Source organism: Anser cygnoides, chromosome 8, assembly GCF_040182565.1.
Source record: "Anser cygnoides isolate HZ-2024a breed goose chromosome 8, Taihu_goose_T2T_genome, whole genome shotgun sequence".
Classification (NCBI taxonomy): Eukaryota; Metazoa; Chordata; class Aves; order Anseriformes; family Anatidae; genus Anser; species Anser cygnoides.
Window position 1 is genome coordinate 18,790,634 of NC_089880.1, and position 22,267 is coordinate 18,812,900.

Genomic DNA, 22,267 nt, shown 5'->3' on the forward strand with positions numbered 1-22,267 from the left:
GGCGGGGGCGCGTTAACCCCGCGGGGCCCGGCCCGTTGCGAGCCGTGCCGTGCCGTGCCGTGCCGGAGCCGGCTCCCCCCGGCCTCCCTCCTCCTCCTCCCTCTCCTCCTCCCCGCCGCCGCAGCAGGTGGTGCTCCGGCGGGCCCCTCCTCCTGCCCTGCCGCTCCTCGCCGGCCGTAACGGGCGCTCTGCGGCCGTTGGCGAGGCGGGGGGGCGGTCCCGGTGGTCCCGGTGGTCCCGGTGCCGTGCTGGGCTCTGCGGGGCTGCGAGCAGCCGGTGCCCGGAGGGATAGAGCCGCAAGGCGCCTGCTGAGCCGAGCCCCGCGTCAGGTAAGAGGAGGGGCTGCCTGCGGTACCTTGGTTGTTTAAAATATATTTGCAGCAAAGCTCGGCTCAGGGTGAGGGTGGAACTGAAAGGCGAGACCTGCTCGTGTTGCTGCGCCCCTCCTTTGCGTGCCTGCTGGGCTGCCCGGGGAGCAGTCGCACAGGGCTCCCCCCGGGCGCTGCCAAACTATGGCAGGAATTCAGGAGTTTCAGGGCAATGACTTAAAATGGGAGGTATGCGGCGTAAGATGTGAATGCATGAGGTAATCCTTAGTAGTAAACTTGGAAAGGAGACCTGGGGAAGTATTCGATGCTGTTAATGGAGATTTCAGATGATAGTAGTTAAGAAAAAAACGTGCTTTATATTTCAGGAAGGGAAACCCGTAGTATTGATATTGGTCATCGTTTGGGTTGGAGAGAGCATAGGAGAGGGGAGTACAGGTTCTTTGGGGTCAGTGCCTTGTCTCTGCAAGTGGCTGGCAGCAGATGCTGAAGGAAAGCTCACCGTAGGGTGGTTGTACAGTGATGCTTCCGTCAGGGTGTCCTCCCAGCGTACTGCAGTCTGGAGCCGAGGGGTTTCTGAACAGAGCTTGTGCCTCTCTTAAATTTCATAGCTTTCGATGGATATTCTCCAGCAGATTTCAGCCAGTTTATGTATTTAGCATTCACAACGCCTCGTGGTGATTCAAGTCCGCAATTTAACAGTGCTTTATGTGGAAAAAAATCCCTTATTTTCCAACATTCAAGCTGGACATTCCATTTCATTCTGCATAGCTGTTGTATTAAAATAAGCAATAAATACTTTCCTGTGCCTGTTCTTCATAGTCTTGTCTTATTTCTCTAGCTGTTTCTTCTTCTAGCTGAAAAGTCACAGCTTATTAATTTCTTGTATGGAAGCATTGGTTGACCTTCTTGCACTGTTTTCAGGTCTTTTTCTGCCTTTTGTACCCCAAAGGTTGTAACGGTGTGTGATAGGTAAGCTGGGGAAGCTGTTTACACAGAGACGTTATGATGTTTGGTTTTCTGTCCTAGGCTTCAGTATTTTCATAACTGCCTGCGAGCTGTTACTTCCAGAGGAGTAATCACAGTGACCCTGAGATCTCTTCCTGCATGATAATGCCTAGCATAGGCCTGTTGGTTTAAGTATGTAGCTGAGTGGTGGTGGTTGGTTTTTTTTTGTGTGTGTTATGTGTTAGCTTGCGTTTATGAACATGGAATTTCAGCTGCTGATTTTTATCATCCACTTGTGTAGTATGAAAACAACCTTCTGGGGTTCTTGTCATTCAATCTTAGTGTTTATTTTTCTGAATAACTCTGTACCATAAGTGAACTGTCTCACTGACCTGCTCATCACATTTTTAAATTCTCTGAATAACTGAAATGTCTGCGCAGACCCCTTTTTAACGCTAAATTTTTGGTCTCTTTGGGACTTTCATGTGATGCTTTCATGTACTCTCTTTCCTCTTCTCCATCTATAGTCAGTCATTAATTTCCCTGACATCTTAGTTTAAGAGCTTTTGTTAGGAAACATTGTGAAGAGTTTTTTGGAAATCCAGTAACTCTGCCTTGCCAGGTACACTGGCTCATTCATTCCTCCTTCAAGAGCACCGTAGCAGGCTTGTTCGCGTTTCTTCTACAGAAGTTACGGTGACATTTCACCAGTCATATTTGTTGGTGGCTAACAAGTCTGTGCTTGACTCTTCCTTTCTGCTCTGTACAAACCTAGATTTTACTGGACAGCCATTCCTTGAATCCCCTGGCATTTGTTAGAGAAACCAGGTACATTTACCGTCTTCCGCTCACCTTACCTGATGCCTGTGTTAACTTACAGGTTACGTGATTCTGAGCCTTGTGAGTTTATCATTCCTGAGATCTAGAACACTAGTTCTGGCTCTGCCCAGTAAATACTACCAATTTTAGGAGCTACTGAGACTTTTTTTTCTTCATTTTAAATCTTCTACTTGCAGAGAGAGCAAAGCTATAAAGTTTAGGTAAATTTGAGATCAGAAGGAGGAGGAACTATAGAAGACGGAGTTCCTAAGGCTTTCTTTTTGCAAATTTGTGATATGGGGAGGTTTGATAGCAGGATGTTCTGTTCCATCTAAGCGTAGCAAGCAGTTTGTGAATGCAAACAGAGGAATAAAGATTTGAAAATTATCAGAAATAGTGCTATTCTTTAGCAATAGGAAAATGCTGATGCGAAGATCTGTAGTGTTAGTTCAAAGTGGGGTAGGAATTCAGGAGCCAGATGAAATATTTCCACGTGTTACAATTTTTTCAGTGGCTGCATTAAAAGATTTATCAGTCATCTGTGTTTATCAAGGGTAGAGCTGAATCTTGAGGTGATAGGTTACAAGGGCTATAATCTGATCTGAGTGTTTGGGGCAAGGACAGTGAGAACAGTTGTCAAACATGAGATTTTTATCAGGTCTAAGGGTATATTTTTATGTGGTTATACTTGTTGAGAAGATCAAATGTTTGATCTTTTTTTTTCTTAGAACTCTTGACATTCTTTTTAAATAAAATGGATTTGACAAATACAGATGGGGGTTTTCTGAACGTGGTATGCTCATAATGAAGGCTCAGCAGGCAGTACCCATAGGCTTGGTAGTTTGACTTGCTTTTTCAGGTTACTTTTGACAATGCTGAGTTGAGTTGAAATTTGACATGAGTTAAAGAAATGTGCCCTTAGAATGTAGACAAGTGGAAGGAAGCCCTCTCTTGTGCATCCTCTTCCCTCTTTTTTTTTTTCATTCCAGTTAATAGAATTTTTATTCCAGTTAATAGAATAGTGATTAAATTGCCACCGTATTTGAAAAGTGGGGAGGAAATATCTGGGATCTGCTTTGATTTCAAGGCTTGTCATTAAAATTACAATATTAAAGAAAGGCCACTAAAACTGTAATAGGTTTTTATAGAGGAAGGAGTTCTTCCAAATATACAGTTATCATTGAATATGAGCTATGTTCTAGTGCTAATTGTGACCTTTGTTATTAAAACATCTGTAGAGAGAAAATAATTGTCAAAACTCTAGGGAGGAAACGTATGGACTTCCATGGTGATTACATGAATAAAAGAAGTATGTTTCTGATGACCTTTTCAGGGATATATTTGTAAAACCACAGCGTGATGACTGGTGTGTACCCTAAATTTACATGGACTGATGTCTTTGTTTTATCCGGATAAAAGCCATCTGTTGGGCATCTCTGGATTACTAGACAAATGTAAAAAGCTTTAAGCAGATTCGCAGCTATTCTTGGGATATAATTTTAGTAGAAGGAATTATGTTGCCTGTTAAGTAAATGTGAAGTGACTAACCTTTTGATATATATTTTTTTCAATTTTATAAGTCAAAATTTGTGTATGTGTTGCAACTTGTACAAGTACTTAATATACAGAGAAGGAATCAGGCTCTTTCTCTTTTTTTCCAAGACGTTGTGACATCGGGGAGTGGGGGAGGACGCTCTCCAAAAACTGCCCCTCCCTACCTGAGCGGAGGAAAAAGTTTTCTGGGTTACCAGATACTGCAGCTCCCATTTAAGTCACACCCAGTGTAGGTTGGAAATGACCAGATGGTGTAATATGATCATGGTACAATGCTATGGCAAGCTATTCACTTCTGATACAGGGTTGTCTGAATGATTTTTATAAACTCAGAGCTACTCATTTTCAAGTTGAAATATAATATTCAGAAATTTTAAATATACTGTGTTGTGTGAAGTTTATAATCCTCGTGCTTATTGCTCATGATTTTTCAGTTCTGACACAGTCTAAACTCAGCCTTACTAGGTTGGATTTGTCTTGAGTCCCGGTACAGTCATTATCAATCCCTCCCCTGTTCCCCAAACCACAGAACAGTTGTTTTAAGAACAGCTCCTTTCAGCTCTGTGCTTGTGAAATGTAGTATTACATTTGAAGTTTAGAGTAAACTTGTTCTTGAAAAGGAAGATAAATGTTAGTGCATTACGTAGGAGTTTGTGGGGCTATTCCTGTAGGTTTTTGTTTAAATGAATAAATAAATAACTCTTCAGGTGGCTTTCAAAAGAGTTAAGTTCTGCCGTGTTATCATCACGATGGCTTTTTAATTTTTTTTTTGTACTTTGCTTGTTCTGACTTCTTTGGTTTGATTATTGGTGTTAATCAAACTCTGATTTTTAGTATGCATATTTTTGGGGAGTGGGGCTTTTGTTTGTTAGATTTTTTTTAGTTGCAACGAGATGGCTCTGCTGTTATGTTCACTCATGTGAAATTGTGCCCCGGAGGCTCTTTTTGACAATCCTCCAAGGTCTTGTTCACCCAATTTCTTGATTGGAACAAAAGTGATGCTGCCAATGGGCAGAGAACTGCCTGGCAAGCACTGGATCATTACAGATTTTTGGGTGAGTCATCAGATCTGTTGGTGAAATAGCTGCAACAAATCCCTGTATGCAGGAATGGGCACAGAAAGAAAACCATTAAGTAGTTCCAGCAGATTTGGCTGTTCAGAGACTTGTTCATTTCTCCCCCCCTGCCACCGATGGTCAGTCAGATTTTTGGTGTTAATATGAGGTGCTGGGAAACAGCAAGTGTTGATTTAGCTTCCCACTGCCTGTTTTCCCAGCCAGGATTTGAAGGGGGGTGGGAATCACAACAGAAGGAGAAAAAAAAAACACACACAAAAAACCGAAACCAAAACAACAAATCTTGTTAACGTTTTTTAAGTTAAAGCCATTCTGTGTTAACTTTGGATAGCTTAGGGAGATCCCTAAAATACTTTTAAATCTTGTTTATTATTTTATTATTCTTCCATAATTACAAAACAACACAGCTTCAAAGATGTTCTTTGATATGTTGCGGTGGTTAAAAAGAGTGTTAAGAGTCCCTTATGAATACGGTGTATCTAAATTCATTTTGCATCTCCTCTGTCTTGATCAGGGATGCTCATCTTTAGCTCTTGCATACTTCAGTGAGGCTATTTTGGGCTGCGTTGCTCCAGGGGAGCTGCCTAGATTGGCAAGGAAATGTAGCTGATGGATCTTAATCACTAGATAGCTTTAAAAGTCGTGGCTGAGGTCCTGAACTGGCAGCAGAAGCCATGTGGAACTGATGAGATGATCTTAGCATGGGACTAAAGGCTTGTGGCATTCCTTTTTGCAGCTGACACAGGGATTGTCTTGTTCTGCACATCTGAGTTTAATTCTAAATACAGCGTGCAAAGATGGTGCATGTACAACATAGTGACCGCTCTCTGAAATGATCGCTGCTTCAAAGCTAGTGCATTCTTTGATGCCATATAACAATCTGAATTACTTTTAGTGTGTTGGTTTAACAGTTAGAGGAAGTTTTTGAGTTTAACACCAACCAAATCTTCATTTTTATTTTTAAATCTGTTGTATAGACCAATATGCAGTGTATTGCTAGTTGCTCTTTCGAGACAAAAGGCTCTAGATCCTTCAGGGCTGACTGATGTGAGAAGAATATAGTTGTATTATCTGGACTTTATTGTACTGCCTGAGTATTCTTGCATTCTGTATCTTTGCTAGACATCCTTCTGAACCTGTTTTGTGTTTTTTTCGTTAATTTCCATTTTATCCTCTTGCTGGTGTACCTAGAAACAATGTGTCTCCAGAGAGTAGTCTTTGGAAAACATTTACACTGAATAACATGGCATGCAGGTTACAGGACTAAAATTCAGAGAATCATTGTATTCCCTTACATGGATTAGTCCAGTCTGCTTCCAGTCAAGCATTATTCTGACACACACCTCTCAACCCAAACAGTGTTTGCACTGTAGAGACTTGTGGGCTGGTGACGTACTTAGAGGGAATTTGGATGGTAAGATCTCATAACGGATATGCGGTCTCTTAAAAAATAAAAGCCAATTTCTTTGAAATTAATTGCGTTTCTGAAATGTGAGTAGTGTTTTTGTAGAATTTCCAGTAGTCTTTAAAGGAATTTGTATGTTCTGAGTTTCTTAAGAACCTTTTGAAAGATGTTATTAAAATGCAGGGTTACAACAATACCAGTAATGAGAATATATGTGTTTAATTTGTCTTTTTATCCCCCTTTCATTTGCAGGTTTCTCTATCCAATGGATCCAACAGAAGCCAAATGAGCATGTAAGTAGACCTGTGTGGAGCTAGGAATTGGACTCGATGATCCTTATGGGTCCCTTCCAACTCGGGATATTCTACGATTCTATGAAATGTGTCCTCTTAATCTTTATTTTGACTTTGAATTACATTTTTAAAAGCACCGTTGACTTGGGTGATGGGGAAAAAAGAAGAGATTGCCTTACAGACCTGCCATGAAGTCAGTCATTGCCTGTAGAATCTGAATGTTCACTTAGGTCATTTCTGGCCATCTTAGTTTTACAGGAAGAAAACACTGAAAAATGTGAATGGGCAAGGAGAAAAGAATCAATTTCTTAATAAACAACAGCCTCTAGATTGTTACAACATTGGCTGTGTTTTCTCCCTGCCTTATGTGTACTTTCTAATGTGCAATTTAGTAGTTGCTGCAAGGTTTCAACTCATCTGAGGAATAATTGTTTACCTTTTTATACAAGTACACCTCTGAACCTGCAGAAATATTCATCCAGGTGGATACCTTATTTTCCAGTGCTGAACACTCTGTGATGTGGCTGTATAACAATAGGATTTCTTAAAAACTTGGTGTTGCTTTGGGCACTATGTTGTGTGCTTTGAAATGTCAGTAAGGATTCTTATTGTCTCTCTTTTGTTCTCAAGAGACCTTATGGATAGCAGACCACCCACAACTGTCTGGTGTCTTAAATAGACAGCAGATTGGTTTTCCAAATGATAGCTTTTCCCGCAATGATAAAAATACAAGGTTTTAGTGTCAGACCTTCAGAAGTTGCTCTTCCCTGAGTGCACATTAAGAGGAATTAGTGGCAAACGTGGACTCCATAGGCTTTTACAGTACAGCCATCTTAAACTGACTTGAGGTTTTGATCCAAAGTATTAATTAAATAAATGAAAGCATTCTTTCCTGTCAGATGAAAAGTTTCCCTGAAATGTCATTGTTCACCTAACAGCCGATGGCTTACACTGGCTGGATCTTAAACATCCAAGCTAGGTTTTAATTTTCCAGCAGTGTGTCAACTCTAACACTACTACATGCCTTCAGACTGTGAGGTGGAGGTAGGGTGAGGGGACAATCAGCTGCTTCTTTCTTATGAGTGAGTTTCGGTTGGCTTCCAGAGGGCCAGTGCTGTACTCAGTGGCTGTGCCAATGGAGTAAGGCTTTGCCTTTTCCTTCAACAGTTTTGGAGGTTTTGCAAAGAAGTAAGCAGCATGCCAGGGAATGGCAGTATAGCTGTGTATACGCAGTATACTAAGGTATGTAGGTTAAGTTAAATTTAGATATATAAATATATATTAAATATTTAACTACATATAAAATATAAGTTCCTTTGCTCTGTTGGCCAATAAATCTTTTCTAGAGCCTTTGTCACCTGTTAATAATTTCGTTAAGACAGATTTATGTTAAAACTTCACATAAAATTATCTTGATAAAGCTGCTTCCTGGTTATATTGCAGAAAAATATTAAATATTTAGCTTGCTGTGCTTTCTCTGATGTATGTTGACAGAAGCAACTGGGTTATCTAAAATGTCTTTATACTTTTCATGTGTGCATGGTGTTTTAGTTTTAGTTGATGGTTTACAAGACTTGGTTAAATTTAAGTCTAACTAAATACAGATGCGTCATTTCTACAGTATAATATTTGCTGTGCTTATGGTGTTCTTCACTGTGTGAAGAAGTAGACAACTGTCACATGGCTTAAGTTCGGTAGTCTCTCTCTCCTATGCCTGCTTTAATCTCCTGGCTGTATTAGATGCTATTGTTAATCTAAAATGCTCTTGCTATTTTAGGAGATGCCTACGTAACACCCATTGTCGGGAATTCTACTAAATACTTCACTGCTGAACCAGTTGCTCAGGTACCCTGCCTGCCCTTGTTGCTATGGGAGATTGGAAGACTGTTACTGTGCCAGTGCTGTCATCAGGTAAACTAGTAATATCTTGAATTTAGTGGATTTGCTAGCTTTACCAGTGGTATTATAGCTGCTTAAGAGAGATTGGGGTTTTATGAATGAGATACTTTGTGTTATTTAACATACTGTTAACTAGTCTAGTGGATACAAAGCTTTTTTTTTTTTTTTTGGGTTGAGGCCTTGCAGAAATGTTGCTTTAAAATACTATTCTTTCTCATATAAATATATATATGAAAGTTCTAAGGCTTCCTAATCAGTTTTTTTTAATATACTTTTCAGATTATCGTGCATTTTCAGAGAATTCTTAATTTGTTCTATGTTCTCTTGCCTTGTAAATTGATGACAAATTTATTAAACCAGAAAATATTTTTTTGCCTGCGTCTACCTAGTAGAAGGTTAAATTATAGCACACACTTGCTTTGACTAAGGATATCATACATTTTTGGAGGAATTTGTAACTAAATTTACGGCTTTTGCACCTGTATAAATAAAGTGTGTGTGTTTTGTAGCAAGCCAATTAAGAAGAAAGGTTGGAGAGTTCTTTCATGGAGGGAAGAGTAGTAAAAGTTGAAAGATACAACACCTGAAAACGTTGTCAAGTCTTTAGATTTTATGTGGAAGTTTAGCTATCCTTCTTTTTATTATGAGTTGTTTAATATATGTTATGTTGTTATATTTCATTATAGATGAAATTCTAAGCTCTAGACTTGTAAATGTCTATAAAGAATAATTTTGGTAGTTAAAGGATTTGTTTTTTTAATTTTTTTTTCTATGTGATGTCTTAAACTACTAGCCCTGACTTGTTTCTTAATATTTTTAACTTTTAGATAGCAAAAATATTTTTCAATATACCTCAGAAAAAAAGATATCACCCCCAAGCATGAACTCACAAGTGCTACGCTTGCCACTGCCTTCATCCAAAAGCATGCACAGCTTTTTCAGTGCCTTTTGCACAGAAGAGAATATTGAACAGAGTATATCCTATCTCAATAGGGTAAGCCAGATCTTCTTGTTTACTCGCCGTTGTTTGAAGATGACATTAAACCAGTTTTGGTAGTGAAGAAGCACTGGATTAGGAAGGCTTCTTTCTTAATGCTAAAGTTGGTGTGGAATATATATATATTTTTTTCTTCATATAGGATTTCATGTACTATTGTTTATCTGAGAGATTGATCCCATTATTTATCCCCTCTCCCCTTTGTCTTTCACCAGGAATTGACAACATTGGGCTTCCCGTCTATTTATGTGGAGCCCAAAGGAAAAGAATTAAACTTAATATCCATCATAAATTGCATGAATGAATTGCTTGTACAGCAGCACAAGAACCTTCGAGCTCAGGAAGAAGTAGAAATGCAGCATCTGAAACTGGGTAGTGATATGGATCACTTACAGAACTCCTATGCTAAATTAAAGGTAGAAAACAAGATAATTCCACCAATATAATGCAGCACTTGTGTTTAACAGATACTGTACGTTCTTAACAGTGAGTGATTTTTTTTTTTGTTTTCCTCCCCGGTTCTAATCTGCGTTTGTATTTCTATGTGAATTTTTGTTTTTGATTTTTTTTTTTCCCAGTGGAAGATTTGTTAATGAAATGTGAGTTAATGAAAGGACTGAAAACTTGCTTAGAATTGTGATCTCTTTCCTCAAGGAAGAGGGAAGACTGTTCAGATTGGAAGTGTTAATGCATGCTGTAGGTGAAAATGCTAAACACATCAGTTCAGCTCATTGAATATCATCTAATAGGATATGCCCTGTTCTAAAAGATAAATTCACAATATTATTGTAATCAGTGATAGTGACGTACTAGAAAAAGCTACCTACACAGAGCTTTTACCACTCTTTCTCTATATGTGTAGCTTTTTCTGTGTTTTTTTTTTTTTGTTGTTGGATTCCTTGAATAGCTGACCACATAGCCCTTCCATAAAGACTGATCAGAAGCTTGCTGGCAAAAATGAGATTAAGTTTCATTTTACCACAGGATAAATACCTGCAGGTCTGCTACTGTGGAGTAGCTGATGCGTTGGAAGTTCACAGCTTATGCTGCTTTGTGGGTACTCATACATGCAGTCATATCAGAAGACTGTTGTGTTTCCTTTGATTCTGACTGGGGAAAAAAAAAAATCCAGTGCATGACTCAGGGCCTCATAAGTTTGCTTTTCAATAAGACTGTCCAGCAGTCTCCTTGTCAAATACTGCTATAGCTTCTCAAAATCACAGGAGCCCTTCTGCTGAGATTAGTCAGCCACACAGAAGTGTTTTGATGTGACCTTAAAAATCATGTGTAAGTACACTCATTTTTATACGCTCTGTATGATGTTACTTTTCCTAGACAAATGGCTTTTAAGTCGAGGGGGCAAAAAAACTTGTTAGCACTACTTCAATGTCAGGACATTTAATTTAGCTGTTATCATATAAGGTTTCTTATATAAATTCTTTCAGATATCATGCAGCAATCCTCTTGACATATGCTATTGTGTTAAATGTGTTCAGATGTGATTCGCTTAGAAGCTTTTGATGCTTACATAACTTTACTCATTTGTAGCTTGCTACATGTACAAAAAGAGTTTGTATGTAGTGTTGTCTTCTGACCATTCAAGGTAGCGGTTTCAGGTTTGAGTCACATGTTTGCAGAAGAAAGTTCTTAAATGCCAGTTGTGCGTCATCTGTTACAATGAGATCATTTGTCCAGCCTTATAGGACATTTCACGTATATAGAATTTGTTTTGCTATGGTCACAACTTACATATCTATGTTAATTGTTCCCTTGATTATTTAAGAGAAACACTCCAGTAAAATGGTAGTCCCAAATTCAAACAGGTGGCTAAGTATCCACCCTCAATCTTGTGGTACAGATACGCTTACAGAATCCTGACTTACTGAAAAAGTAGTAATTGTGTAAGATATGATAAATACCAAGCTAAATCTTTTTTTTTTTTTCTCTTGTTGGTGGGAGTGTTTCTTGTACTGGAGAATCATACTTCTTGTTTCAGAAAATAGAACTAATTTGTCATTGAGAGTGCAAGGTGATTCAGAGGTCAAATACAGGAAGACTTGACTCAAGTGAGGTGATTTTGCAGTTTGTTTTTTTGTATCGATACTGAACTATCAACATTCTTTTTCTAGGAACAGCTGGAATTATCTAAAAGGGAAATAGTTGGACTTCAGGAAAGGGACAGACAACTGCAAAGCAAGAACAGAAACTTGCACCAGTTACTTAAAAATGAAAAGGATGAAGTGAGTTTTAGTGTACATCAACACAAATCATTACATAGGTTTTCAGTAGTACGATAATGTTTGCAAGGTATCTGGTAGCTGTTTACTTCGATTTTTTTTTCTCTGATGAATGTTGTATTTCAGCAAAGAAATTAATTTGTGTTACGTGTCAAATAGGTTCTGTAAGGGATAGGTCCAAGTTATAACAATGGTAGATAGTACTGTAGAAACACATGCAGTTTTCTCATACTTCTTGATTTTAACTTTATTTGATAATGTTTAAATATTAGGAAGTAAGAGGATACAGTGTGATTCAGTTGCTTCCTCAAACCTACATGTATAGGAGCACTTATTTTTTGTGATATTGTAGAGGAGAGCAAAAGCAGTGTGTGTGTGGGGGGGAGAACACAGAACCCACACTCATTAAACTTTAGAGTCTTGGAAGAACCAAGATCAGAAAACACTTGATTTAGTTTGGAATTTGTTTCCACATTCTCCCCAGCCCCCTGTACTTATATGGCTCCTAAATTTCCATGAATGTTCTCTGCATTCATAAACATTTTCATGTAATTAGCAGTCATAGCAGTATCTGTTTATAATGAACTTCGTAAAGTTCTAGCTTAAAATGTTGAATGTTCTGCGTGTTGTTAAAGTTAAAACTGATGCATTGGAAAAATAAATAAATGATAGTATGGGTCTAGAATGTGCTTTATGATATGTTTATGTTCTTACAGACTAAATAAAATAGTCTTCCATTTCAATTCTGCTATCCAAAAGGAGCAATGTGTCTACTATTTTTTAGTGTAAACCTAATAAATCTACTTTAGAGTTAACCAAATCCTAAACATTAATTACTGATGCCAGAGAAGGTTATCACTTGAATCACTAAAAGATGTGCTTAGTTGTACTGGGGAACTGTAGCATTATAATATGTTGCTTGTGGTGTTGGCTTGTACATAAAAAGCAACAAAACTTCCTGAGATAGGTCAGAACCTATTTGTTAGGAGAGGACTCCTGATTCCTGTTGTCAATTCCTTTAACCAGAAACAGTTTTATATAAATGTTATTTCACTTCTCTTCTTTTTTTTGGTTTTCTGAAGAAATGTTTCCATTTATACATTAGTTGAAATCTGTTTTTTGTGCGATTGTTTTTAGGTACAGAAGTTGCAAAACATAATTTCAAGTAGAGCTACGCAGTACAATCATGATATGAAGAGGAAAGAGAGAGAATATAACAAATTAAAGGAACGCTTACATCAATTAGTCATGAACAAAAAGGACAAAAAGATTGGTAAGTAGAGTACCAGAACAAAAGAGTTATTCTGTATGTTAAAAATGTTTAAACTTGGTTCTGGGTGTATTCGTATCGCCTCCCCAAGTGTTTAACTTGTGGATCAGTGAATATGTTGTGAAATTTCTGTGTCAGACAAAGCATGGAAACTGTCATTGGAAAGGAAGTCCTGCTCTTCCTTTCTTATCCCTCCTGCTACCCTCCAAATGCTCTCAGCTGTTTGCCATTTGTAGCATATCATATTTTTAGTGAACTGTTTTAGTTCAGTAAACCAGAAGAAAATAATATTGCTGAGTTGGATTTTCTGCTGGTCTAGGTTGACACTGCATGTGGGTAAGCCAGGCTGGATTATGATGCTGTAGCAGGAGCACCTATTTTGGCAGCAGAAAATCATTAGATATCAGCACAGTAATCTCTAGAAGCCTCACCCTAAGGTGAACAAAACTTAACTTGTGTCATGTTGCTGACTCTGGTTAGATAATGCTAGTTGAAGTATCAGCAAGGTCAAAATAACCAGGTTTTAAATCTAGTTCCTGTTTCCTTGAGAGCTAACTAGAATTGAACTTTGATCCCTAACCTGATGTGATTTTTAAAAGAATTGATTCATATGATTTATATAAAAGCTGAAATACGGATGAAGGTGCTGTTAAGAAATGTATAAAATAAGAGACAGGATGAGAACACCCCCACCCCAGGTTTCCAAACACAAGAAGTTTTTTCTTTTCCTTGATTATCTTGCTCTTGTTTTGTTCAGGAGGGCAATGTGGTCTCATCTGGGTCTTAAGACTGAGGGGAATATTTGGGTAATGTGGTCTCCTGACAATAATTACGTGTAAAGGCAAAACAAGTAAATGTAGTGTCATCTGAGTATTTATATACTTGCATATTGTTTCATGCTTTGAAATATCCTTTTCACTTGCAGCTATGGAAGTTCTAAATTATGTTGGTAGAGCTGATGGGAAGAGAGGTGCATGGAGGACTGATAAGACAGAAGCCAGGTGAACTTCTAGTTGTTACAGAACAATGTTAATTGACACATATGCTGTATTTGTTGTCTTGTTACTGTAAGATTTCTGCTTGTAGAAATGAAGAAGAAATGTACAAAGTTCTGTTAAGTGACTATGAGCAACGCCAAAAGCAGCTTTTAGTGGAAAATGCTGAGCTGAAAAAAGTTCTTCAGCAAATGAAGAAAGAGATTATTTCCCTTCTCCCACCACAGAAACAAAAACCTAAAGAAAGGTCTGAGGATGGGCCAGTAAGTATCCTTCAGTTAAAATTAAATGTGTGATAGTTTGCAGTGTTGGAGCCATTTGATCATCAAAAAGGTAAACTTCCTCTTGCAGGACTTGCAGTGGATTATATATCCTGTCCTATACTTGAAATCACCCATGTTTAAATGTTCTAATTCTGTCCATGAACAGTAGAAAGTCTGTTCTTCCTAGTCCATACGTGGGAAGCTTGAAAGTGTACTTCAAATGAATGTTAGATGTAGTGACCTGTATGTAATTCTCTATAACGATGCAGTTTGGATTTCGTCTGCCTTTCATAGTAAGAAGTTGAAACTGGCTTTCAAGGTGCTTATGCAAGGAAACCAAGCTTTCCGTAAAAACCACAGAGGGTGGGGGTGGAGGAAATGTAATTAGGGTGTGCTCTGTTTAGTCCATGGGTTAGACCAGTTAGCTCATTTTGCAGAGCTGCTGGTACATTGCAGGAATATGTTTTTTCCCAAGTGAGATGGTTTAGTGTTTTTTCTCCAGTTCTAAGTATTTCTTTGTTTACACAGGATACTTTATGGCTACTCCAGACTGGGATTTCATGGGGTTAGCATGCATACATACACATACATGTATGTATACATATATAAATAAATGTTTTTATATAAAGCGACAAAAACCTCTAAAAAATACTTTGTTTTTTTTTTTCTTACAACTCTTGCTTTGTTCCTTAAGATCTTACATGATACAGGTTTGAAAGAAAGTACTTACTTCGTGTGTAAATGAATTATTTGGATGCCTTTGAGCTTGTTTTGGAATTTCCCATCCCATTTTTCTTATCTACTTGTAGCTACAGGGGCTTGTATAGAATGGTTTAGATGCTTGAGAGGAGTGGAGTATTCGTGTCAGGTATTTAAATAGCTATAGCTTATTAATTTATATTCACTAGTTGTTGCGGGCTAGTCCTTTCAGACTTTTCTGTCTTAGCTCTTTGAGATGGCATTCAGGTTTGGTGTTTGAACAGTAGTGTGAAACGGAACTGTGAAAGGGCTACTTCCATTGTACCATAGGGTGTGTTCTGGATTTACTTAATTCTCAAAAGGAGAAAAATAGTCTTTATAGATAATGGAAACACTGTCTTTGCCATCTAAAATCCTACTCGTTCTGTATAGTGAGCCCATAACAACGGAACTTCTCAGCAGTCTGAACTTCGTTCTTGGAGATTTGTGATACTAACCTAGAGTCTTGCTAGCTTATAAATTGTCTTTGTGCCAGGGTTTTGGGGAGTGCCACATTACTTCTCTTCATCATTATGCCATCAGGGAATTGAACTCCCTAACAGACAAATTTCCCTGGAAGGAAAAATCTTTTCTATATATACAAGTTTTACTTTGGTTTGGTAAATTAAACCTGTATACATATTTAAATAAACAAATATGTATATTTGGAATGGTAGGGTGGTTTGCAACACTCTTTGCTTCTACTTCTACAGGTGTTGTCAGACCTGGAGGAGGACATCGGAGAGTTAAATAAAGAGAACATGTGGGAACTGTCATGCGAAACTGTGCGAGAACAGCTTACCAACAGCATTAGAAAACAATGGAGAATGTTGAAAAATCATGTTGAAAAGCTGGACAACCAAGGTGGTGATTAACACAATTACATGTACATATAAAACGCTGCTAATAATTCCATTTGGTATTATAATCTTTGAATTTACAGTCTGTCTAAACTACATGAAAGCTAAAATAGAAGGGATTGCGACCTGGTAGACTTCCTGAAAAGGCTTGTGATTGACATTTTCTGTATGAGTTTTAATTGAAGGAAGTTAGGAAAGCAATTGCATAGCAAGCCTGTTATCCTGAGAACAGACATGATTGTAGTTTGGCACGGTAAACAATGACTTTCTGAAGAAATAATTATTTTTTGTTTGGAAATAGTGCCCTGTAATAAATGTTTTTCTTTCCCCACCTCTCTGAGCTGTTTGAATAATGCAGATATAACAATTTGAAGCAACTGGATGCAAAATATGTAAATCCTTCCTGGAGCTTAGCCTTGCCGCATCCATACCTCTAAGTCTTCTGCTGGCATTCTAAAGTGAACTGGTTGATGGAATGGTGCTGGGCTCTTCTCATTTCCAGCTGTTAAACAGCATTAAAAGACAGCTAAAAATATATAAAATTCTTTCCTAGTATTACTTTTCCAATGTAAGCAAATGCTGCTGCTACCACAGGGATGTTTGCAGGCAGGAATAATACCGAGAAGGTCATGCATTCAGTTGCAAATAAAAGAGCAGATGGTCTATAAGAATAGGTTTATACCATAGAAAGGATTTTAAGATCACTTGTTCTGAGTAATACTTGATTTTATATAGCTAACTGAAAAGTAATTGTAAGCATCAGAAAAAGTGCTTCATGTATTTGTGCTTTTCTTGGAATCACCTTTTTTTGTGCTTTTTTTTTTTTTTTTTAATTTATAGAGATGACTGTGTTCTAGTTCCTTAACATTCAGTTAATGTTCAATCGCTGTCATCAGGGAATCAAAATTTGGCTTATTATGATCACCATGATAGCTCTGCATGAAATAAAATAATGCGGTATATGATTGTACAAAAATACACTTTATTCCTCTCTAATTGATTCCCTTGCTGGGGTAAAAATATGCACACAATGTTCTGACTGTAAGCTCTGTTTCTCCTTCACAGAACTTGAGGGAAAAGTCTTTCTTTTTTTATCTGTGATATATATAGTTACTGTCATATTTTTATGAACACACAAGCCCTTCAAAAATGGGCTCAGAAGAATAGGCTAACAACATATCAGTGAAAAGAAGTCTTCATTTGTCTCGATTTTCATTAAATAACTGCTGAAGCAAATATTTTTGTGTGACACTTCTGTTGCAGTGCAGACTTGTAATTTACCTGGGGAAATGTAAAAAGGATATATTTTTATTGTAATTTTTTTCTGAACTGGGTATTGTGCCTAATTATCTGTATAGCACCAATTCTGGTACTCTTGTCCTGATAGAAGTAATTTTGAATATGTACGTCTTTTGGGATGAAACAAATACAGCTTAAAAACCTTTGCTATTGCTCTGAGTCCCCAGTGCTGTGAGGGATTTATGTCTTAAGAAGCTTTTTTCCTCCCTTAGTGTCACGTGTGCATTCAAGAGCTTTGGATGACAAAGATGTAATTTCAAGGGAAGACCACGAGCTGAAAACTGAAAAGCTAGAATTAGAAATTCAGCAATGTAAAGAAATGATCAAAACTCAGCAACAACTGTTACAGGTAGCAGGCTTTAATTTTTTTTTTTCCCTCAATTTAATTTTTTTTTTTTAACGTGTCACTTCTCACCTCTGAACCTTTTTCCTTTATTTGATTATGCTTTTTAATAGAAAGTCTTAGTGGTTGGTCTGAGTATGTATGCTAGTCAGTTGGTTAGTAATCTAATGAGTTTGTAATTCTGGTAAGAATAATTTAGGGGGAGGTGAACAAACATGAGGAAGGAGGCTGGGGTCAGCTGCCTGAACAGAGATGTTTTGTTACCTGCCTGAAACTCTGGCCCCATCAACTGTGTTGTTTGTATATCAATCTTCAACTTTTTTTTTGATAAAACTGAATTTATGGAAATCCTGCACATCTTTATAGGCTTTCCCAAATTAATATTAGTCTTTTGTTGCTTTATATCTGCAGCAGCAGCTTATGTCTCCATGTGATGATGACACCACTCTGTTACTACAGGACTGCTATTTGTTGGAAGAAAGAGAGCGTCTTCAGGAAGAATGGAGGCTATTTCGAGAACAAAAAAAGAATTTTGAGAAGGAACGAAGAAGTTTTACAGAAGCTGCTATTAGATTAGGACTTGAGGTATTAGAAAAATTGAAAGGTATTAGAAAAGGAATTCGTATGAAAGATGAGTTGCTATTGCTAGAGTAAAACTATTTAACACACACTGAAGTGCAGCCATCTAACGATTTCTGTATGGAGATGTTAACAAGCAGCTTATTCTCATACTGTACAAAACATCTTTGGCAAGTGTGGCAGGTCGTTTGGTTGGCACTTCAAAAAAAAAAAACTTTTTTCAGGTGTACTGGAAAACGCAGTTACTGCAACTGGAATGACCCATTTGTCTTGCAGCTTTTGAAATTTCTAACTACTTCCGAAAAATCAGTCTGCTTATTTATTAAATCCTTTATTAAATCCTGTTTAGGTTGACTTGCAAAGAAAGCAAGGCTTATGCAAATTTTTGTCAGATTTGGCTATGGTGCTGAGTTCTCAAAGATTGCTAAATGTTTCTAAACCAATGACTATTACAGACAGGCAAAATAACTGCTGTCCTTCTCTTAATAGGGTCACTTTCTGTTCTTGTAGTTAAGCTGTCCAGTAAACACACATACTGGAACGGAATGGGGGTAGATATGTATATAAATGAGCTCTAGCATGTGTGTCCTTTTGTCTAGCCAGTAGTTAGGGTCAAAACATGAAGGGGGATTACAAGTTAGCAGGAGGGAACATAAAATGTCAAGAACTGAATATTTTGGTTTTTACTTGAGATGCTGGAACAACAGGAGTTCATGCAGTGACAAATATTGGTACAAGCCACTACATATATAGATACGTGTTCTTCAACTTTTTCATTTTGTGTTACTTTCAGTGAGTTCTTGAATTTAATGTTTGAATTAGATTTATTAGTCTTAAGAGATGATAAATAATAATAGTTTGTCCAGAAATGTTTAAGACTATATTGCAGCATAAATGTTAACTACCTATGCTTCTGCTTGTTAAAATACTTACATTTGAAAGGAGAAACAAGGAAGTAGAAGCAATACTCTAAGTTTTGTAGGTATCTGTGAAAAAGTAAGCTTGCTCTATTTTCTGCTGATACAGTAAAAATTATTATGGGAACATCCCATTTCACTGATGATTTTGGAGATAGAATAGCTTGTCTCGATTGCACAGCCTTTGGACCTTTTGAAGATTGTCTTTAGCCAGTGTTTTCCTCTTCCGTGCTCATAGAGTAGTTGGAAAAGGAAACACCCCCTTTCTTTCTGCCCCAGTTTTGGATGGAAATAATCAGTGTTATTTTCAAAGTCACTTTCATCTGTTTATGAAAAGGCTGAGGGTTGAGGTTTAACCAGTAATCCTTATTGGCAGCTGCCCAGAAATAAGGGGTACTTGCAGGAGGTAGTGCTGCACTGTGGGGGCAGGAGCGCACAGGAGGCAGTGATAGGAGATTGTGTCACTGAAGTGGAGAACAGTAAAATGAAGGGATTATTCAGACCTCTCTGAAACAAGCCATGGGTTTGGCTTGTAAATAAATACCTCCTCAGCTAATCCTTGTAGGATTCAAAAGCTTGCTCTCATGACTAATTCTGTGTTAAACTGCTGGCTCACTTTAGTTGCATGGACATGCCACAACTTCTGATTTTTAGGTGGAGTAACATCAATTTAATGCGGACTAAGCTTGTTCATGTGGTCGTAAGTGTAAACTGACATTTCTTTTCCTAGAGAAAGGCATTTGAAGAAGATAGAGGAGCATGGCTGAAGCAACAGTTCTTAAGTATGTCTACTGATTACAAGCACTCTGAAAATGTGACAACTCCAAGTGCCTTCTTAGGAAGCAAGTATTTGGTTCAAATTATGTTACTGTAGTATGATTTTTTTCCCCCTCTTAACTAGAAGATATAAATTTGAACAAAAGTAAAACTATTTAAAACAAATAAACCTACCCAAAACAAACGTACAGGAAAAGCACACAAAAAAACTTTCCAGGAGAAATTTTACCAGTTTCACTTACTGTATGCCTTTACCTGTCAGGCTAACTGATAGTTCAGAAAGGGAATCTTGATAATTCCCTCCCTGATCATTACCTATGTAATGAACTTAGATTTGAGAAGGGATCAGGTGAATGTTAAGTACCTGACAGCTTATCCGTTAAGAACAGAGAACTCTTGGAATTACCAAATTAATTAAAATGTGGGCATATTCATTGTCAAGGCTGTTGGAAAAACTCATGACATGTAGAGATCTTTATAGATCAGAAGAAGCTCTGAAGAAGGCAGCATTCGCTCTTTGAGATGAGGCAATACTAAACATGCATTCCCATATAAATTCACTAAAGCAGAATCCCTTGAAAAAAAAAAAATAGTGAAGATAGTATGGTGATAAAATAAATCTGATAAACAATAGAATTTCAAGATTCAAATCTTAGAGGAATCATTTCCTCAAAAAAGATAATATGGCTATGTGAATGTTTTATAACGTGTTCATAGTTTGGAATATTGTTTTTATTTAAAGTATTTTTGACTTCCTCTTTCTCATGTTTTTTTTTCTTTCAAGCTGATAAATTGATTTCCTACCCCTCCTTATGGCTGAATATGCAAATTCAGTGTTTTGGTCTTCACTGCTGAGTTTTTGATAATTCCCCTGCCCTGTTTCTTAGAAAGTAACAGCAATCTTTGTTAAATGGATTCTCGTTGTGGGAGTCAGCGTTTTTAGATAAATGCGTAAAAGAACTGGCAAGTAAAGATAAAACACTTGAATTTGTATTCTTGTTAGGTAACTAATCTGCCTCTTGTATTCTGTGTCCTCCTTGTTTCTCCTCCATGCAATTCCTGTAGTGCTTTTGTAAGCGTGATATGAAGTGATCTTCCATAGCAGGAAAACGTTTTTACTTTTAGAAACAGATTTTAAATTGTTTGGCTTGTTGCTCATGAAGAATGACTTGATTTTAATGATGTGTGAGTAGCTTCATTTTTTTTAAAGGCTGTATACCAAAGCTTTTGATTTGTAATTGACTTTTTAAAGTTCTAGTGGCTGTATTTATTATTATAGACATGCTAAAAGTTGGGAGGGGGAGTGTTTGTGCTTGTTTTTGGTTTTGCTTTTTTTACTGCAGAAGACATAAAGGATCTAGTCCTTCAAATGTTTTCAACTGTAGTGTATTTTAAATGATATGTATGCCTTCTAGGTTCTGACCAAGACAGTCGGTTAACGAACTCCACATCTCAGCAAAGAAAACCTCACTGTACATTGAGTGGTCCTGTTTCAGCTGAACCCGGCCAGATGTCTCAGTATATTTCATGTAACAGGTATCTGAAATGGTGTGGATTTTTTTTTCTTAGTGCTGAACTCTATGTAGAGCAGAGGCTAAGTTGTGATAATTTACAGAAAGTCTAATATAGGCCTTATGATTGATAGGAAAATATCAATATCATAAAAACAGCATTGTGATTCTCTCTGAAGTGTAATTTGTAAATGAATATGTAGTTATTTACACTAACTTTATCTTTTATACCAGTTCCAATGCTGCATCAAAGAAACCTGCTGGAGACGGCAAGCCAAATCAGTGGGAGGAAAGTGACGAAGGAGAAGTCGAGTAATGCACAAAGTCACAGGAAGACTCTGGAGTTGGCACTCTTTGCTATGTAGAAACTTGCACATAGAACAACTGCCTTAGATTTCCTAGGGTTGCCTGCTGTTCTGTTAGAGATGTGTTCATAAACACCATTCTAAAGTGAAACAGAATGCTGTGAGTTTGTTCATTCTTGGAAGATTATGTGGTGATCTGAACTGTGATGTGTGTAAGTGTGTGTGCACATGGCTTATTTTTTTGGACCATTTCTTGCCACTTTTTCCTGCAACTCTTGGAAGATGTTTATTAAAAATATATAAAAGCTTTGATATTTTTCTAGTAACAGAAGCTGTGATTCTGTGAATGAAGCAATGGTCTGAAACTTGTGGCTGTAACAAAATATTGGATCCTAATCCTTCCATCACGGACAGAGATAGCACTTTTAGGAATTGTTTAATTATTGCAAACACTCATTTATGTCTGAAGTCTAACTGACATTAAAACTTCTTTTGCCTCAACTTGAATGTACAGTATGCTGTAGATTTTTAACAAAACAAGTTATATATTTATTAAGTTGTGTGATTTGAAAATACCTCTTTGATATTTCAGGTGACCTAAAGCGCAAAATCTTTATATATTTGTAAATAGACAAAGTGATTATGCTAAGAAACCATGAAATGAAATACACGCATCCATAATATTATTTTACATGGTATTTTAAATTGTTTTATAGTGATACTCGGTTTACAGATGCATTAGGACTTTCAATGGTTAAGTCAGGAATCAAATTATTTCAAATGTGAACAATAAATGTTTAAGTCTATTCTAAGAAACCCTGGTTCTGTGTTTCATGAGCACTGCACTTTTAAGCCA

At 37.3% G+C, this 22,267-nt stretch overlaps 1 protein-coding gene across 6 annotated transcripts; it reads left to right on the forward strand.

The window, feature by feature from the left end:
- The first annotated feature begins 117 nt into the window (after positions 1-117).
- On the forward strand, positions 118-22,229 carry SSX2IP (SSX family member 2 interacting protein). Of its 6 annotated transcripts, XM_048059114.2 has the most exons (16): positions 118-329; positions 6,381-6,421; positions 7,589-7,663; positions 8,199-8,332; positions 9,148-9,314; positions 9,533-9,733; positions 11,447-11,557; positions 12,692-12,827; positions 13,750-13,825; positions 13,911-14,082; positions 15,534-15,684; positions 17,192-17,328; positions 17,734-17,907; positions 19,549-19,660; positions 21,011-21,131; positions 21,341-22,228. In XM_048059114.2, the coding sequence occupies exons 4-16, from the start codon at positions 8,290-8,292 to the stop codon at positions 21,420-21,422; spliced, it is 1,683 nt and encodes a 560-aa protein (XP_047915071.1). In that variant the 5' UTR covers positions 118-329; positions 6,381-6,421; positions 7,589-7,663; positions 8,199-8,289; the 3' UTR covers positions 21,423-22,228. The 6 variants fall into 6 exon arrangements, 5 of the variants coding, with proteins under 5 accessions (XP_047915071.1, XP_066857332.1, XP_066857334.1 ...); XM_067001231.1 differs by lacking the exon at positions 7,589-7,663 and having other exon boundaries at positions 17,782-17,907; positions 21,341-22,229; XM_067001233.1 differs by lacking the exon at positions 9,148-9,314.
- Positions 22,230-22,267: the final 38 nt, after the last annotated feature.

Excerpts from the sequence above, each read along its gene's own strand:
- SSX2IP (XM_048059114.2), top strand. The coding sequence starts at position 8,290 with ATGGGAGATTGGAAGACTGTTACTGTGCCAGTGCTGTCATCAG. Across the intron at positions 12,828-13,749 it reads CAAAAAGGACAAAAAGATTG|CTATGGAAGTTCTAAATTAT; the intron begins GTAAGTAGAGTA and ends TTTCACTTGCAG. Across the intron at positions 13,826-13,910 it reads ACTGATAAGACAGAAGCCAG|AAATGAAGAAGAAATGTACA; the intron begins GTGAACTTCTAG and ends TTCTGCTTGTAG.